The sequence below is a fragment of the Caretta caretta genome, chromosome 7 (genome assembly GCF_965140235.1).
Source record: "Caretta caretta isolate rCarCar2 chromosome 7, rCarCar1.hap1, whole genome shotgun sequence".
Taxonomy (NCBI): Eukaryota; Metazoa; Chordata; order Testudines; family Cheloniidae; genus Caretta; species Caretta caretta.
The window spans coordinates 21,015,098-21,034,107 of record NC_134212.1 but is presented as its reverse complement, the minus strand read 5'-3'; the positions used below and the strand labels follow the sequence as shown (position 1 = coordinate 21,034,107).

The 19,010-nt window shown below is 43.0% G+C and overlaps 1 protein-coding gene across 2 annotated transcripts in view; it reads left to right on the top strand.

Moving 5' to 3' along the window:
• Positions 1-13,302, top strand: part of LOC125640654 (netrin-4) — a 67,524-nt gene extending 54,222 nt beyond the window's left edge. Inside the window, exons 9-10 of one of the 2 annotated variants that reach the window (XM_048859483.2) lie at positions 959-1,129; positions 6,523-13,302. In XM_048859483.2, coding sequence (XP_048715440.1) covers positions 959-1,129; positions 6,523-6,659 — 308 coding nt within the window. In that variant the 3' untranslated portion in view covers positions 6,660-13,302. Of the gene's footprint in view, positions 1-958; positions 1,130-5,260; positions 6,488-6,522 lie in introns of those variants that run through there. The other variant, XM_075130296.1, reaches the window with a different exon arrangement.
• Positions 13,303-19,010: the final 5,708 nt, after the last annotated feature.

Sequence of the window (19,010 nt, the reverse complement as noted above, 5' to 3'; positions counted from 1 at the left end):
CTGCATCACTCCAGGAACCAGAGAGTCCTCTTCATGACTCGGCCCTTCGACTGGGTCACCATCAGTGTTTCCCCCTTCTGGGATGTATCAAAGTTCAATATTTAGGCCACTTCCCCAGTGGCTGATGGGGGGAAACCCAGGCCCTCCCACTACTCCTGGTCCTGACCCAGGGACCCTGAAGATAGCAACCTCCTGCTGTGACTCTTTAACTTCTCCCAATGCTGCTACATTTCCCTAGGCCACTTCCTCACAGCCCCAACACCTTCTTCGCCCTCACCTCAGGGCATTCAGTCCCAGCAGCCAGCCAGGAGCTCCCTCTTGCTCCCCCGGTCCCTGCCAGCAGCTGCTCTGTCCAAGGTGCTACAGTTCCCTCAGCCTGCTAGGGACACAGTCCTCACTCCTTGAGCTCCCAGCAGCCATTAACTTATTCTACCTTGCAGATTCTCTTATATGGCCTTGTTGGGCCTGGATTGATTGTTCCCTGAAGCTTTTCTCTGATTGGCTGCACCCCAAACAGCCACTCTAGGCTGCTTGGAGGACTCACCTCCATTGCTCCACTCTGGGGCAGGGCATGCTAGGACCATGAAGCCTCCACTAACCCCTTCCACTCCTGTGTGGGGTGGACACCCCATCACACTATACATACCCTAGAGGTTTCCTATGACTTTTGAGCTGTTGGCAGCAACCCATTGGAGATGAGCTGATAAAATTGGGAAGGGATTAGTTAACTGTCTAAATTGAAAAAATCCAGCATTCCTTCCCCAGATTCATTTAAATGGGTGCTGTGATTGAACCAGAATGCTCATATGTCCCTGACCAAGAGCCAGTACCCTGACATGATTGTTTGTGCCTCATCCAACAGTCCCTAACATTCTACCCTCTAGCCATATAAGGAAAATACCACTGCTTACTTTGAAATGAATTACTGGTTTGTGCCCATGTGTATATTTTCTGGCAGTGATAAAAGCAAGAATCCTATCGGCTCATGACAAAGGAACCCATGCGGAAGTTGTAGTGAAGGTAAAGAAGGTCCTGAAATCAGGCAAAGTGAAAATTGCCCGGAGTAACAGAAGTATCTATCCGGAGTCCTGGACCAACAGGGGATGTACATGCCCCATTCTCAATCCTGGTAAGTATTAAATGCTTATGGCGTGGATTCTGTGGGGAAAAGACTATGTCAGTTGTTAAGGTATTAATGTTCCCAATTCTTATGTCACTTTCACTAGTGTAAATCAGCTATTGAAGCTAATGAAATTGTATTGGTATGGCACCTATGTGAGAACTACACTAGTTGACCATGCTGCTGGAATAATCCATTGAGGAAAAGCTGGTCCGGGTAACATAAAGCAAATGAACAGATTAACAGAGTAAAGCTGGTACGCTTATTGGAGTATTAAAGAGAGAAACATAACTGAGAAATCCTTTATTCAAATAGTTAGGGCTGAACTATGCCTCCCTGTGGTGGGTTTGCTACAGGGGAGTGGGCACAGAGACCCATTCTCCCTTCACTGCCCAAGCATCTGCACAGTGACCAGGCATAATCTGTTTCCCAGAGCTGGGGAGTGCAGGGCTGGGGGGCAGTTAGTCCTGCCAGCAGCTCTAGCAGGTTCAAACTGGTTCAGTGATGCCTTTCTGAGTTTGAAGACAGCCTGAAACAATAGCTGTGAGGTGTGAACTGCCCCAGACATCTTAATGTATTGTTACTTTGAAACTTAAAGCTCACAATTTGCAGCATGTGGGGAACTCAAAATATGGGGCTAACATACAATAAATGAATTTAATGCCACAATAAATGAGACAGGGGCTTCGGTGCTGATTGGATTATTCATCTTTAGATCTAATTCAGTAAAAACATCCCTTTTAAACATTTATCTGTAGCCACCGCAGAATTCCCACAACAGTGCCATAGAATCTAGGGCAAAATTGCCGTTGCATACATGCCTTGCATCATATACAATATGCATAGAGAAAAGGAAATGCAATCTCAGTGTTAACCATAATGCAATCCTAGAATGTAAATAAATCCAGATCTCACATTTCAGTTCATTACTACATTAGATTTATGCTTCTGAATATACAGGTTTGAAAGAAAAAGAGAGAGAGTTAGAGAGGGAGGCATTGTCTAGTGGTTTACGCACAGACTTTTGGTCCAGGAATTCCTTGAATCCCATCTCACAATGACTCCCTCTGTGGGCACGAGAAACCCTCTGCCACAATTGCTTCATGTGTCAAGTGGAGCTAATGTTTATCAGAACTTATCTACTTCACAGGGGACTTGGAGGATTAATTAGTTAGGGCACAACTGGGAGCCTTGCTGTGCACCTGCACAGGGGAGGGGCTTGTATGAACTAGTGACAACACCAGAACAAGCAGCTATTCCCCCTCCCCCTCAGGTAGGCAGGGAGGGAGTAGAGCCACCCCATACCTCTGAATACTACACCCAAGATGGCACAGAAGGGGAAGTAACCTGTGCCAGCAAAAGGGCTGGTGCATATTACTTCCCTGCAGGACAAGGGGGAAATAGGAACCAAATGATGTCTTGGAGGCACAAGAGCAGCACTGCACAGCTTAAAAATTGAAAAGCACATCGGCGCTGATTTTTATTTTTCCCAGTGGGTGCGCTACCCCTACTCTGCCCAGAGGCCCTGCCCCCACTCCGCCCCTTCCCCCAAGACCTGGCCCTCGCTGCCTCTTCCCGCCCCTGAGCACCCCCGGAGTCAGTGCCTATGCCAGAAAGCAATATTATTAGTAGCTGAATGGATGGATTTTTCAGCAGAGCCCTCACTACTGCCTTCTTTCCCATCAAGCAATTTAGTGGACTGGAGACAGAAATATTTGTATTGCCCCAGCTGAAATCCCATGTGGATAATTATGGGGAGATGAGCTAGAGAGCCCACGTAAGTGCCTTTAACTGTGCTAACTGGAGTCTGGAAATGTCTTTTGGACCCTGCTTTCTTTTTTTCATCCAAGTAGGCAGCAAAGGGCTTGATCCCGAGAGGTGATGAGCACCCACAGCTCCCATTCACTTCAGCAAAGGCTGCAGGTGCTCAGCACCACTTAGGATCAGGCCCTGAATGAGACAGGTAACTTGGGTTTTTTTTGGATGAGCTAAACAGTGTCTCCAAGGATCATGTTTCACTACTGTGCCTTACACCATGGAGAGTGGGGACTTATCCACATTCTAAAACAAAAACTTGTTAGATAAGTTACCCTACATTTTTTCCTCTGAACAGATTAAACACACTTTCATGCTGAGTGAAAGAATTCCTTGTATTTGGTCTGAAATCCAAGGCTTACCCTGAGCTCTAAGGCAAATTCTCATCTGAAATCAGCTACATACAAAAGAGCCAATTGTTCTGGGATTGGCTGAGTCCAATCAAATCCAGTGTGAATTCTTCCAATCAGTCCAAAATGATTTGTGCCCTCTCAAAAATTATTTGGGTCTTGCATTATCTGTACCACCAGGTGAGGAATTGGGTTTGAATTTGCAGGGATGCACTATATGGTCTCTGAGAGCTGTACTTCAGCAATGTAACTCAAACTTGGTCAAATACATTTTACTGACTGTGGTGCAAATGGTTAAGGTATTCTCTTACACTTCCTGTCCTAAACTCTTTTATGGTATAGCTGTGGACCGTTAAACAGCTGCAGGGCTCCCTGCCCAGCAGTGGGAGCTGTAGGTCAGGGTTGGTGAAGATGTGTTTAATATAGGGTTAGACTGTGTTCAACCCTTCACAGAAGCTCAAGGAGGGGAGAGGGCATAAGGAGTCCAGCCCCCTTGATTCTCTTTAGCTGTTAGGAGTATGGGGCCCCTGAAACACTATTGTACAGTTCTGATGCTAGCCAGTGTACCTGCAGTGATGCACCTGCACACTAGCCAGTTCTTCACAATACAATAAGTTTGTAAACTAGATTTTCATCACAAAATTATGCACTAGATTCACACGTGGTGTAAATGAGCATAATTCTATTGACTTCAGGTTTCTATGCCGATTTCTACCCACTGAGAATTTCACTGTACATGCTCACTCATGTTGAGATTCCCTGCTTTTATTCGGCTCATGATTTTTACACACCCCTTTTCCCTTACTTCTGCATGCATATTAGCTTTTCATTCCCATCACTTTACTTCCAGCAAGGAGGGAGCGGGGTGGCGGTGGGAGGGGTAAAGGGTAAGCAGCAGCCACCAATGCCAGTCCAAACTGCCACTGTCGTCAGCAGGGCTTTCTGCTGTGCAGGGTGATCTGGCTTCCTGCCCAACCGTCTCTGCAGCATTGTGTTGTATGTTCTTCTCTGGCTGATGACAGGAAGTCCATATTTAATCTCACAGCCTTTAGAGTTTAATCATAAAACTTTACTTATGGAGCTACCAATGGATTTGCTGTATGGATACTAAAGAAAGACCTTCTGCTTTCCATATTAGTAACTCCCGGCAGAATAAACTATTGAGCTGCCCTCTGCTTTGCACATGAACGAGCATTTCTTAAAAAAAAGCATAGGAAACCTCAGGATTTTTAAAGGCCGAAGAAGTATAATTTGGGGGTAAATACTGCCCTCTCTCTCCCCTTCCAGGGCTGTGGAGTGCTCTGTCTGCAGTGAAATTGGTGTGCTTTCACTGTGCAAGGGGTTGCAGAGCAGGATTTGGGGGAAGGGAGGAGTGAGCCAAGGCCAGTGACTCCCATCACTATCAGCCTCAGTCCTTCTTAGGGAGCGGGGTTGCAACAGCAGCCTCTACTGAAATTGCAGGGCTCCTGAGTAGGGAACATAGGGAATGTATAATCCCTCAGAATCCCCTTTCATCACTACACATACTTGGGGGTATCAGGGGATTCGGCCCTGTGTTTTTAATAAACTTTATAGTATAATAGTGGGGTTTGTCCGCTTGAGTAATAAATCATTAGCAGTATCTGTGTCTTGCTAATGAACTGATCACAGTTGGGCGTCTCACCTCTGTGGTTATGCCTCTAATCCTATGGGGATGTGGTGGTTACATTTCCTGGAGTTGCCTGAGCTGCTGTTAAAGATCCTTATTGTGTCAGGAGAATGTGCATTGTTGTACGAGAAGAATACCGAGCTGGCAGTTGTCATGTCAAACAGCCATTTCAGCTAATCTGTGTGGCGCACACAGATTAATCTAGCCCTTTAGACTGCTCACCAGCCAATCGGAACACTGCCTCAGCTCAGGCGCTTTAATAATTGTGTTTATTTTGTTCCTCACCAGAAAACACTGACTGACAATGTGGTCTTTCTGTTGCTGCAGGTTTCAGCTATGATGGGGGAGGGAAGGCAAGATCTGTACCTTCCCCCACCCCCCTTGCCTATCATCCAGAAGTTTTGTTCCACACATTGAACCCGAAGTAATAAAACTTTGGATATTAACAGGTTGGATATAGAAAGGCTGCCAGTCCCCCCCCCCGCCCTCTCCCGCAGATGGATGTCCAAGCTTCATTTCAATTAAAAATCAAGCAATCACATACACATGACATAAATACACAAGCAACCAGATACCATACAACAGCCATATGCAATAAGGCACAAACAAAAAAAAAGAAACAGACACAGCAGACAAACGGATACACAATAACAGACGCACACACACCAGGCGTATGGATAGGAACGCACACACGTTGCTGAAAATAAGACAGTGTAAATTGCGAGCCAAAATCTAGCCATCCTTTTCAGTTGGCAGATGTTTCTTTGTTGTGTTTTAATGACTAGGGAATTTGCACCTTCCACTTGTGTTTTGTGCTATTAAACCAACAAAATCAAGATAACTTCAGAGGGACACAGCTCCCTTCATAACATGCCCCAAGGTGCTTTAGCTGTTACAAGGGCCTCTGAACAGTAAGGGAATTTTACATATCATACCGGATACAATACACAACAAAAAAACACCTCTGTGTTTAATGCAAAACATCGTGATTTTCCGTGGTGCCTCAGTCTGGCCTTTCCTTGAAGGTGTACAATTTTGTATGAACTAGCACATTTTCTGTACACTAGCAGTTGCGTGTGCAGATGATAATCTAACAGGGATGCTTTAGAATTCTCACATTCAAAACCAGCCCACACCTGGCAAGACCTGATTCTGCTGTCACTTGTACCTGTGCAAACAAGGAGTAGTTCCACTGAAACCTATGGAGTTAAATTGGTGTAAAAACCAAATCAAACCCCAAACGCCACAACAACAAAAAACCAGTGACAGGGAGATCAGAATCAAGCCCAATCGCTTGCTGGTGCGGGTGTTAAGATTTTGAAAGGTCTTAAACCCCTTGGAACAAATAAGGTTTGTGTGTGAAGGTTCTAATATGTGCACACGCACGTTAGAATGTATTGCTGGTGTACAGAGGAATTAGTGCAAAGAAAGTGTATGCACATAGAAATGTATGTGCACAACCTGGAATATTCATTTTAAAAAAAAGGTTGAAGCTAGCTAAGGTGCAAGATCCTGATTCCCCGGGGAGTGGAGATATTAAGTAGGTACTCCTCTGTTTTATTTATTTAAGTAATTATTTTTTTAACCAGGAACAGACTACCTGATAGCAGGCCAGGAGGACTCAAGGACCAGCAAACTCCTCGTGAATATGAACAGTCTGGTGAAACCCTGGAAGGCATATTTGGGAAAACAAGTAGCAGACATTCTTCGAACTGGGTGCAAATAATTTCTTCTTCAGAAGTTAAAGTCATAAACTTTATATTTTAATAACACTGTGGTGAAAGGTATAGCTAGTTCATATATTACCATGCAACACCTTCCTAGCTAAGGGAACAAAAGTGGACTTACCCTCCTTTCCCTCATTATGTGTTTAAACCAGGAATCCTTGGACATAACTTTTCTTCCATAATTACACACTGTCTTATATGAAATTAACCAACACATCACATGTAGGTTACAAATCACAGTTCTTAGCTTGAAGCCATTTTCACAGCTCCCAGAGATTCACTCTCAGGGGAGAAGCAGAAGCTATGGTTTATGTGTTTCCACTCTTCAGGAATGAATCTGGTATCGATACTTATAAACCGCTTGCATAGTGCAGTCATTACTCCGGTGTCATTTCTTTATTTAAGTGGCCATTAATGGGCAAAAAAATTTCAGCTTTGCAGGTGGCAAAATATTGAACAGTCAGCATGTCAGATGACACTTGATTTGTTTGAAAAGAGCTGAGTTATTTTTATTTACCAAGCAAACTGCAGTTAGCTCAGTATAAGACACGTTGCTTTCTTGAGTGAAAATATCACATTGCTGCACAGAGACTAACGCTGGAACTTTATCTGGTGAGGGCCTCTATAGATGGGAGTTGTCAAAGTCAATGCCTAATGTGAAAGCACTTCTGGTTCAGTGTGGAATCCTGGCGCCGCACTCATCTATTCTATCAAAGGTCTCCTTGTTCTTTGCTATTTGTACTGTCACACAACAGGTTTCAGAATGACTGCTGCTAAAAAGCCTTGAGCCAGTACAGTAGTGTCAAGCTGCAGCTCCAGACCCATAGGAGAAGGTGATGGAAGCTGGCCCAGATCTGAGTTTGTGAAGCTACAGTAGATAGAGGTGTGAACGGGCAGCAGGCTGTGCCAATTTGAGGATTAAGCAAGGTGTTGATGTCTTATAGGGCAGCTACCTTGTTATTTTGACCAATGCCCTTGAGGCCATGCTCATTATTTAATTTTCGCTACCGTTTTCAGTCTGCTGTTACTCTTGCCCCCTTTGTGTGTTGTACTGTAATAGTCAAGTGATGTTACCTTTCAGTTGTGCTTGAAGTTTGTTTAGCGTGAGAAGCAGGGGTGGTAGCATCTCCACTCTAAGTAAAGTCCTGCTGTTCTGCAGAAGGAGTCCCCAGTAGATTTATTTTAGTCTGCTCCACAGTTAGTAAGAAGCCAGTCCATGGAAATGTGAGTTCCTCAGAGTACCATGGGGAGGGGGAAGGGAACAATCTCCTCCTGGTCTCTGCCCAAGTGACAGGAAACTCATGACCAAACTGAGAGGGTAAAGGAGTATGTTCCTTTGATAAGTGAAGCATCAATCAGAACTTTGTTCAAAGATATCTTTTTTTTTTTTTTGGTTTGTTCATATATGCAGCTTTTGCACATCTTTGTCTATGCTTACAGGAAGAGGAGATGGGGTTTGATCTGCATGCCACTCAGTCACTGTGACATGAAGGAATCTAGGGGACAGCCCAATAGCCATGAAAAGAAAGTGGTGGTTCTGGGTTATGAAGCATCTGATGAGAAAGAGATAAGTTATTGGCACATTCAACTAATGCAGTTGGGTGACAAGAATCTGAAGACCAGGGATCCTGGAATGCCAGAGCTACTTTTTTATTTCCATTGTTTGTTACCCCTCCTTTTATGTAGGGCCTGATGCACATCAGAACAGCAAAAGGACACATTTCAAATCATTTGTAAAGAGAAGACCAGCAGAAATTTCTTGGAATATTCTTCCAGCTTAGGTGAAATTCTGGATGGCCATCACCTTGAAGTGACGCAGTGTGTGTTTACATAAACAACCTTTCCCTCCTCCCTTCACCCAGTCCCCTCAATCTATGGATGCATTATATATTGTCTCAGGCCAACATGACCTCATCCTATGTTTGGCTGTGAATTCAAAGGAGGTTCAGTCAGTTAGCTAGCTGGACTGATGAAATATTCCTAAACCCATTATTGCTCCTACAATGGCCCTGTTAAAAGCAACTTTCCATTTTGTGCCTGAAGTTTTGTAAATGCAAGTGCAATCAATATCACTTAGATGTTAAACTGTTTGGTTGCAAATAACATTGAGGATACCTTCAAATTTGCAGGCACAAAATGGGGAGCTGAATAGAAGCTCCTTTCAAAATCAGGTCCATACAGTATATTGCCTCACGCACAAGTGGATCTAACTGCCCTTGGATAATGTCACTTAACTATAGGCTTGTTCCAGTTTTAAAGCTATCCTGTGGAAAAGGAAGCTCCACATAGTTATTTCAGTAGTTAGTTGTTTTAGATTTCTGTGCTTTTAAGTAAATATACATAGTACCTTGGGGATTCCTTTATTTGTATTTAGTTCAATTTTCAAAGGAGCCCAGGCCACTCAGTTCCCATAGAAATGAAGTGGGACATCGGAGCCCAATTTCCTTAGGCACCTTTGCAGATCCCAGCCTAGAAGTATGTCCTGTTCACATTGAAACTAGCATAGAACTTGTCATCTCCACTTCATAGTTAACTAGAAGTATTCATGGGACACATTATGATATGGATGGAGGTTCCCATCTGAGCGTATACATTGACCCCACTTCCTCCCCAAAATTTGTTTTCTCCTAAGGAGCACAAATGCTATGTTTTCTTTTTCCTATCATGGCAGGAAGAAAAAAGTCACTATTATCCATTTGTTGCTACCTAAAGCAGTAACCAAGAATTTGGCATCTCTGATTAGGCATTTAATTAATGTAATAAAACACTATGCACCACTAAAGTGGCTTTATTTAAAATGTCAGCCCATTAAGTTAGAGTAGCAATCAAGTGATATTGTTTTCATTCCTGTGTCCAGAAACAGACTGACTACAAGGATTAGCTAGTCATCTTCTTTTAAAGACCATTAAAAATAATGATGTGTTTAGATGACTTTACAGTCCATTCTCAAAGGGCCTATTAGGAAGAGTTTCAATAAAGTAAAGCCTAGGGTGAGAGAATGTGTTTGAGGGCATTTAACAAATGCATTTATATTTACCACTGTGTGTGCTTCTTATCTGCTGAAGGTCATATTCTGTTCTCATTTACCCAAGTGCTATCCCATTGAGCTAAATGGCATTGCAGAGGGTGTAAATCACAGGACTAGAAGGTTCCCCCCCACAGCTATTTTAATTTCCAGGGGTGAAACTTACCCTTTTTGTGGGAACCTGAGAAGGGAACCCCTTGCAGCGACCGTTTCAGGTTATGGGCTGGGATAGTGACCAGTGCCTTTGTTTTTTTCAGCGTGCAGGCTGCTGAATCCACATAGTCCAGTCAAGCCCTTCCTCTGATCTACCACCAATACGCTCCTCCATGCCAGTTTATTTGGCATCAGTAGGAGCCCACTATGCAGCATCCACTCAGTCTGCCTGCCTACTCCATGTAGGGCTACTACAGGAAGTGGGGAATCACCAGCTCAGAGGGCCTTGTACTAGCCTTTCAAGGGGATATGAATTCCACACTTACAGAGTTTCTATGTGCCTAATCTTATATGTAAGGGAGGAGGTTATGTGAACCCCATTACAAAGCTACACTCACCATTAGGGTGCCTCCTCCTGGCTGTTCAGGTGATTAGCTCCATCCACATCTGATGACCTATTGTTTGCTCTCATCGTGGCCCCTCCCACCCTCTGGGACTCAGCATGCTCCCTCTCCATAACTTGGCCCAGGTCACTATACATGTTTCCCCTTCCAGAATACCAAAGTCTCTCCAGATCAATTGTCCAGTTGCCTTCCCAAGCCATCCTCTAATTCAAGACTATGCCACTTTCCTGAATGGGGGGGGAGGGGGGTATGGGACCCCAGCCTGCCCATTACTCCAGATTCCAGCATAGGGACTCTGTTCAGCAACCATGGTCCACTTACCCCCAGACCTCAATGCTATTTCCCTGCTCTTCTTCCTACTTTTCTCCCCTAGCTCTACCCCCTCACCCCAGGTTACCAGTAGAGCTCCCTCTGCTATTTCACCCTTTTCAGTTTCTTGCCAATTTATATTCCAAACACACTTTCCTCCTCCCAGGGAGTGACTGTAGACTACTTCTCCTACAACCCCTTCTGTTTTCAGCTTGCTGGTTTTGTATGAGACCAGCCTACACCTGCTCAGCTGAAATTCATCTTCTATTAGGGCTTGCCTGGCCAGCCTAATTCTCTGCCAGGCACAGTTTACTGGGTTAATTAGCCCCTTCCCAGCTATCTTAACCCTTCCAGGTGATGTGTGGAATGAATACTCCATCACAAGCTTATACATACAGCTTTGCAATGTACCTTAACACCAACTTTCAACTAGGTGATTCCCGACCATATTCATCCATTTGTGCCAGACTGTGGTGGCTTTGTGGTATATGCAAATGCCCACTGCAAACCAGAGTGGGACCAACACATTTACGTCACTAATGGTCAAGCTACTATGTTCTTGAATCTATTGCAGCCATTTCTTATAACCAGGGATCTGTCTCATCATGAAAAATATTCATTAATGTCATTCCCAAGTGTTCTATCAATATTAGATGGGAGATTTGAAACAAAGGTACTTTTATAATCTCTATCACTTGCCTTGGGATCCATTGTAATAAAAACAATCAGGCTAACAATTTTTTTTTTGCATTCAGATACATTCTCCATTGTGTAGCCAAACGTTTCCAAAAGTGAATCAGCTGACATACAATAATGTGAGAGGAGTGGGGTACAACTGAGGGCAAACGTGAAAAAATATGCATAGGTTTTTTCCCCCTTCCTCTCTTTCATCCTATTTGATGGTGGCTGGAGAGCTGAGTCTACTTCCTATTCTACAATCTCCATTACTTAGAAATACTACACATTCCATTTTGACTGTCAGGCTAACTGCTGTCTGATGGCTTCTGCTTTGCAGTCATTCAGGGTAAGCAGATACCCCACCAGCGTGTGACACTGGTGAGCCTACAGGTTGAAGGTACAGAAGCCAGTTATGGTCAGCCTAAGAGCAAGTTGACTTTGCTATTATTCCCAGCTGTTCATGAGATCTCTGGTTAACTAATCCAAGAAGAAAGTCAAAGAATGGGGAACAAAACTGAAAATTATGCAGAACTATAGTGTCCAGCCAAACAATAGTACCAGCATGCTCTGCAGTGCTATAAAGCATGTAGCCTGCCTGAAAATAAACGTCCAAAGTACAAATGAACTCCACAGATTTGAGTGAGAACAGAGTTCACTATTTGCAATGGAATTAAGACTGTATAAAGGGCTGGTTATCTTGGGTATGGGGAAAAAAATAAACCTTCATATACTGTGATGGCTCAGAAGAAGATTATTGTGAGACAACGTGACACTATCAATACTTCCCAGAAGTAGTTGCTATGTATTTCCTGTGACCAGAACAAACAAGGCCCTACAGAACTAACAAGAGGATCTGCCAAAGAAGATGCACCTATTGAAATGGGAAAAGAAATCTGTTGGTCTTGTCCAGGGGTTGCTGAATACAGCTCTCCAGTACTTTCTACCAGATTGTCCGATCATCAGCTTTGCCAAAAAGCAGCAAAGACAGGGCAGCTGTGTTACATTCTGATGCACCCCAAACACCAGGAAATCAAATCAAGACACACAGGTAGGTGGTCAATCAAAAACATGTAATAACCCTAAACCAGTTAAGTCAGCAACAGTCCAAATGGCAGGTATGTAGCAGAAGGCTCAGCGTAACTGCACACGCCCAAAACTGTGTGTACATACACACATGTGCACACCCACCCACACACAGAAGAACAGGAAATGGAACACTGAATTCAGGGAGCGGGAACCAGGAAACAAACAGAAACAAGGAGCAGGAAGCAATAAGCAGGAAGTCAACACAGACCAGTCATCAGCATCAATACTGAAAATGGTCATACGAACAATCCAATCCAAACCATAGTAGACAGGTTGCCTTATCGCTAGCTGTTATCACATGTCAAGAAATAGCAAAGACAGCTGGTAGGCCCTGCCTAATGATGAAATAATAGCGTTTACCCCCAAGAAAAGTATGGAAAGCACTGGAGGAGTTAAACTGGGGCAGGGAAGGGAACAGGCTGAAAGCAGCCGCATATGTGGAGAAGAGGCAGCAGCACCATTAGGACAGTTTCAAGTCAGAGCAACTATCTGTGAGAGTTGTGCAGCTCACGTATCAAATAAAATGTGGCCACATCTATCCTAGTCTTGGTAGGGAACTTTAAAGGATCAAAATATTTCACTAGGTAGTTCTTTGTGAGTGCTGAGCTCAATATGCAAGGTTGCTATGTTGTATTTAATCATGCTTCTGCATCTCCTGCTCTTGTACACTGGTACAGCAAGCAGATAGGAGGAAGGAGGCAGAAGGAAGGCAAACAGACCTACATACAATATTGTATTACTTTGGCAAGAGTGGCTCATTCTTCTAACGGCTATACAGAGCAAGGTTTCTCTGTCGTGTTCTCCATCTGTGTATCTCAGATTGTTTCAGTGCTGCCTGATGTAAGCTTTCCTTGAATTTATCTAATTCACATGGTGTTCTCTCCAGGGTTCCTCAAACCTGGAAAAGTGATTGTGTTATTTGTAACGTGTTGTGCACATTTTCTGTTTTGTACTTAAACTTTGATTAAAAATACTGATAGAAATGTATATGGATCTTGAGTTTGGGTTTTTATGTTTTAAACTATGTGATTTTCAAGCCAAATTACACTAGTTCTGTTGAAGTTAATAAACCTGAAACATTCCAGACATCAAACTCTTGGTTCAATAGTCTTGCACAGAGTAAAAGAAACAGGAGGAAAGAATTTAGTTAAGGAAATTGTACCAATTTTCCTAGCAAGCTAATTCTCACTATTAAAAACTAATATGTATATTTTGTGTGTATGATAAACACACAAAAGAAAGTGTCAAAAATAGATGCTGATGACTTGTATCAACAGCATATTAATTCAGAATTTCAGCCCAGGTCCTTCAAAACCTCATATGGGTATTTAACTTTAGTAATATGAGTAGCACTTAGGAGCATAACATTACACATGTATAAATGCTTGCAAGTTTGGGACCTTAAAGCTCATCACTACATTCCAAAGTCACTCCCTGGAGCCTAATTATTGCCCACACCAGGCATCAGGCACAACAAAATACAAGTTCAAGGTGGGTGGAGAAGCCTTGACTCTGGTCTGCCCAAAACTTATGTAGGCTTAAAACTACTACTTTTTGGGGGTTCATAATTACTTTTGCTTTTAATACACAAAAATAAATGCATCACAGAGACTTGGCAGTGTGACTTTGGCATTGATTTTGTGCTAGCTCTTCGGGACATATTATGAGTTCAGGATCCTTGCAGGTCTTCCTACTGAGATGTTTGCACCTCCGTTCTCAGCAGGCCTTACTCTGCATGCAGATGATTAACACAACGAACAACACTGAGGCTTCAATCCATGTCGTATTGACATGATATAACATAATATGTCAATAAGAAGGTGACCTTTTGAACTGTGGGGCAATATTCACTGCTGGCATAAACTGCAGGGGATTTATTACAATAAAATCAATTCTGCCTAGACAGGTGTAACTCCCATTGAAGCTAATGGTAGCTGATTTACCAAGGCAGAATTTAGCAGTGGGAATTTGTGCCTATGTATCTGAAAGTAGTACTATATGTAGTGTAGTTGTAGCCAGGTTGGTCCCAGGATATTAGAGAAACAAGGGGGGTGAGGTAATATCTTTTATTGGACCAATTTCTGTTGGTCCGAGACACAAGCTTTCGAGCTCCAATAGTACTGTAAAGTATATACTCCCTTAAGTACAGTACAGTATATACCCCTTTAACTAAAGTAGTTCCATGTGTCACAGCTCTACAAGTACATGACTCTCAGTTTGTTAACTGAATTTAAATTACAGGAACAATGTGGTGCATAACAACACAAACAGCTTCAGTATCTATACAACAAGTGGCTCAGTACTCAGTCTCTGAACACTGCTGAATTTCAGGGAAGCTCAGATCTGGGTCTGTGCTTTCTGGCTCAAACCCATATCTAATTAATGCATTTGTAATGACTTTTTTAAAAGAGAGCAAAGATCATAGGCATTAAGGACTTTTCCATTTTTAACTGAGGAGATACAATGCCTGTTTATTATTGTAGCTGGCATGGCTACAAAAGTTATGTCATGGAGCTGCTTCAGGATGTAAACTGGTCACTTGGATGTTTTGTTCTTGTTCCTCCTTCCACGTACACTAGTAAACAAGTGGGTAAGTGTATTACGAGTGGGGTTTTTTCCTGCAAAGTATCAGGTTTTTGTAACTTCCGGAGATAAGACACCAAACCCGCTGGACCAATAATCAGATTTGGTACAGCAAATCCTACTCCCACTTTCCCCCTTCACCTCACTGCTATGGGATCCGAGCTAATCGTCAATGAGCAATCACTACAAATCTTCCAATGCTCTTTGTGTTGGCTGCCATGGAGCCTTCATGAGCTGTCTGCTCACTGATATATCGACGCTAATCTGTAACACGCTTTTCTTTTTTTGTGCATTTACTCTTGTTTTAGAGACTGCCTCTCCTTTTGGTCTCTTTATGTTCGGCCTCTGAGTGCGGTTTATGCTAAGGATACGGAATTCGAGCCGGGAGAGAGAGAAAAATAAAAATAAAGGCCAACGATCCTAGCAGAAAATAAAGTTAATAAGAGAAAGGAGAAGCTGACAGTTCACTATTAGGAAGCCTCTGTCACACATTACCCCTTGACACCAGTGGTGGAAAACTGCCAACTCCGAAGTCTATTTTCCTTGAATTGCAAAAGTGTTTTTTTTTTTAAAGCAACCACACTGCACTCACCCCAACAAGTAGGACAAAAGGCCCATTATTAATTATTTCAATTAAATCAGCAAATGACAGGAAATAAAGCAACATTCCAAGCATTTTAATGCGCTATGCAGGCTCCTCCAGTGGATCAAAACATATGAAAAAAATTGCTCTGGCTTAAACCGTTGGTGGCGGCGGGTACAAAGCCAATTGCAGCCTTTTACTGATTAACATGTTAATAGCAGCCTGAGCTTTTAAAAGTTCATGAGTAAAAATAACCATGCATTGCAGTTGCTTACTTTCTACTGTTCAAAACCAGGCACGTGTTAAATTGGTGAGCCTCTCTTCCCCAACCTCTTCCCCACTTTGCTGTTCTAAGAAAGAACGGCTACTGAGTAGGGGCTGGCATGGGTCGATGACCTAGTGCCTCCCTCCCGTCTGTGGAAACTGGACTTTTGGTGTTTGATCGGTACATCTGACCGGACACTGCCAGGTGCCCTTTTTGATCAGACTTTCTGGTTGAAAATCTAACACCTGGCAACCCTAACGGGGGCAGGCGACAAAAGCCCACAGATAAGTCCAGAACATGGAAACGTGGGTGAAGAGTCAGAATCTGGGGAGAACGTGGGTAATCATAGCAGGGACAAAGGAGACAAGAGGGAATATAGAGGGGAAATTTAATGAACATTTTAGATAGCTGTACACTAATGCAAGAAGTATGGGAAATAAATGGGAAGAATTAGAAATACTAGCGAATAATCACAATTACAATACAATTGGCATCACAGAGACATCTTAGGATAATTCACATGATTCGAATATTGGTATAAAAGGTTATAGCTTGCTCAGGAAGAACGGACAGGGAAAAAAGGGAAGAGGTATTATGTTGTATATCAAAGATATATGCACTTGCACTGAGGTTGAGATAGAAGTGGGAGGTAGACCTGTTGAAAGTCTCTGGGGTAATAAACAAGGATGATGTCATGGTAGGGGTTTAGTATAGGCCGCCTACATAGGAAGAAGAGGTGGATGAGCCTTTTTAAAAAAAACAAAAACCAACTAACAAAATCATCCAAAGCACAGGATTTGGCGGTGATGGAGGACTTCAACTCTCCAGATATCTATTGGGAAAATAATACAGCAAGGCACAGATTATTCAACAAGTTCTTGGAATGCATTGGAGATCACCTTTTAATGCAAAAGGTTGAGAAAGCAACTGTGGGAGGCTGTTCTAGATTGGATTCTGACAAATAGAGGTGAACTTGTTGAGAATTTGAACACGGAAGGCAGCTTGAGTAAAAGTGATCATGAAATGGTAGAGTTCAGGATTCTAAGGAATGGTAGGAGGGAAAACAACAGATTAAAGACAATGGACTTCAAGAAGGAAGACTTTAGCAAACTCAGAGAACTGGTAGGAAAGATCCTTTGGGAAGAAAGTTGAGGGGGAAAAAAAAACAACTTCGGAAGAGTTGGCAGTTTTTTTTAAAAGAGACATTATTAAGGGGACAAAAGCAACCTATCCTAATGCGTAGGAAAGATCAGAAGTATGGTAAGAGACCGCCCTAGTTTAACCAGGAGATCTTCAATGACTTGAAACTCAAAAAAAAGTCATACAAAAAGTGGAAACTAGGTCAAATTAGAATTATGAATATAAAAAAATAACACTAGCATCTAGGGACAAAATTAGAAAGGCCAAGACACAAAACAAGATTAAACAAGCTAGGGACATAAAGGGTAACAAGAACACATTTTACAAAGACATTAGAAGCAAGAGGAAGACCAAGAACAGGGTAGTCCCATTACTCAATGAGGAAGGAAAGACAATTACAGAAAATGCAACAATCAGCAAAGTATTAAATGCCTTTTTTGTTTCGGTTTTCACCAAAAAAGTTAGCAGTGATTGGACGATGAACATAGAGAACATCAAGGTAAGTAGGGTAGGATCTGAGGCTAAAACAGGGAAAGAACAAGTTAAGAATTAATTAGACAAGTTAGATGTCTTCACCTTGGAAGGGCCTGATTAAATACATGCTAGAATAATTAGGGCACTGGCTGAAGAGGTCTCTGAGCCATTTGCCATTATCTTAGAGAACTGATGGAGAATGGAGAGATCGCAGAAGACTGGAAAAGGGAAACTATAATACCTATCTATAAAAAGGAGAATAAGGACAAGCCAGGGAATTATAGACCAGTCATCTTAACTTCAGTGCCCAGAAAGATAATGGAGCAAATAATCAATCAATTTGTAAGCACTTAAAAATAATGTGATAAGCAACAGTCAATGTCAAAACACAGGGTAGCAAGCCTTGTGGATAAGGAGAAAGCCATATATTTGATATATCTAGGCTTTTGATACTGTCTTCATTCCTTGCAAACACCACTCTTGTTCTAGCTAATCTGTTGTAAAGATGCAAAGCGTGTTAGATATTTTAAAAAGGAATACCTATTTACAGCGTTATAAAAAAGATATGATTAAATAAACCTCAAAAGTCCCATTGTAACCCCCAAGGAGCTTACTTGGTTCCTGGCTGTCTGTGCTTGTAACTCAGGGAGAGGCATGCTGTCCCTGGGAGGAAGGGGTGCCAAGGGCAGACTAGGCAGTCTGCTAGGCAACCAAGAGGGAGAGAGGAGAGAGACTATTTGGGGCGCCCACTGGGTAGGGGGAGGATAGCAGGGTGCCTGTATAGCCACGAGTATGCCTGTTAAGAGGAGGAGCAGCGACTGAGTAAAAGGAGGGAGGTAGAGTCAAATGACTGAGGAAAAAAAAGCCTGGTAAGAAGAGCTAGCTTGATCAATAGGAAGCGAGATACCCTACCGTGGGAGCACTGGAGAGGGGAGAAGCCATTTTGGAGGAGTCGGGAGCCAGCCACTGCAAAAGCAGGATTTGCTATGTGGTGAGAGGTCCTGAGTCCCAGGCCTGCATGCAGGGGGCCCAAGAACTGGCCTCGGGATACCTGGCAGCAAGTCTTAAGCTTGGTCCTTTCCCCATTCAAGGTGACTCCCCAATGCATACAATTTTGTTGGGAAAACTCCCTACCCAGCCAGGTGAATTAGCCCTCCAGCACCCTAGATCCACTCAGTTACTATGTGGCAAATACTGCTCTTGCTGCTAGTTTGGGGTGCCCACTTGCTGTGAGTGTATGTGAGCACTATGGTAGGAGGTTGGAGTTCAGATTTTAGTAGAGCAACTACATCCCTTTGCGGTGACGGGAAATCTTAGGAACAGAAACAGCTCGATTCCTGCATGAAGAAGATGCCTACCAACTAGTTGCTGAGGAGTCGAGAATGATTCATCTCTGAACCGGAGGATCATTTGTGGAGTTGTGAGTATACCATCTTTTAGTCAGTCAGGGAAACTGACTAAGCAGGGGACTATCAAACAGTTTCCCTGACTAAGCGAGGTACTATCAGTCAGGGAAATTGTTTGATAGTCCCCCTGCATTGTGTCCTCAAGCCAGGGGGCAAAGGTTTGGGGATTTTATTATCTGCGGCCTACTAAACTTGGGGAGGGACTTACCATCTTATACCCATGTGAGAGTTTTGTGGACTGTAC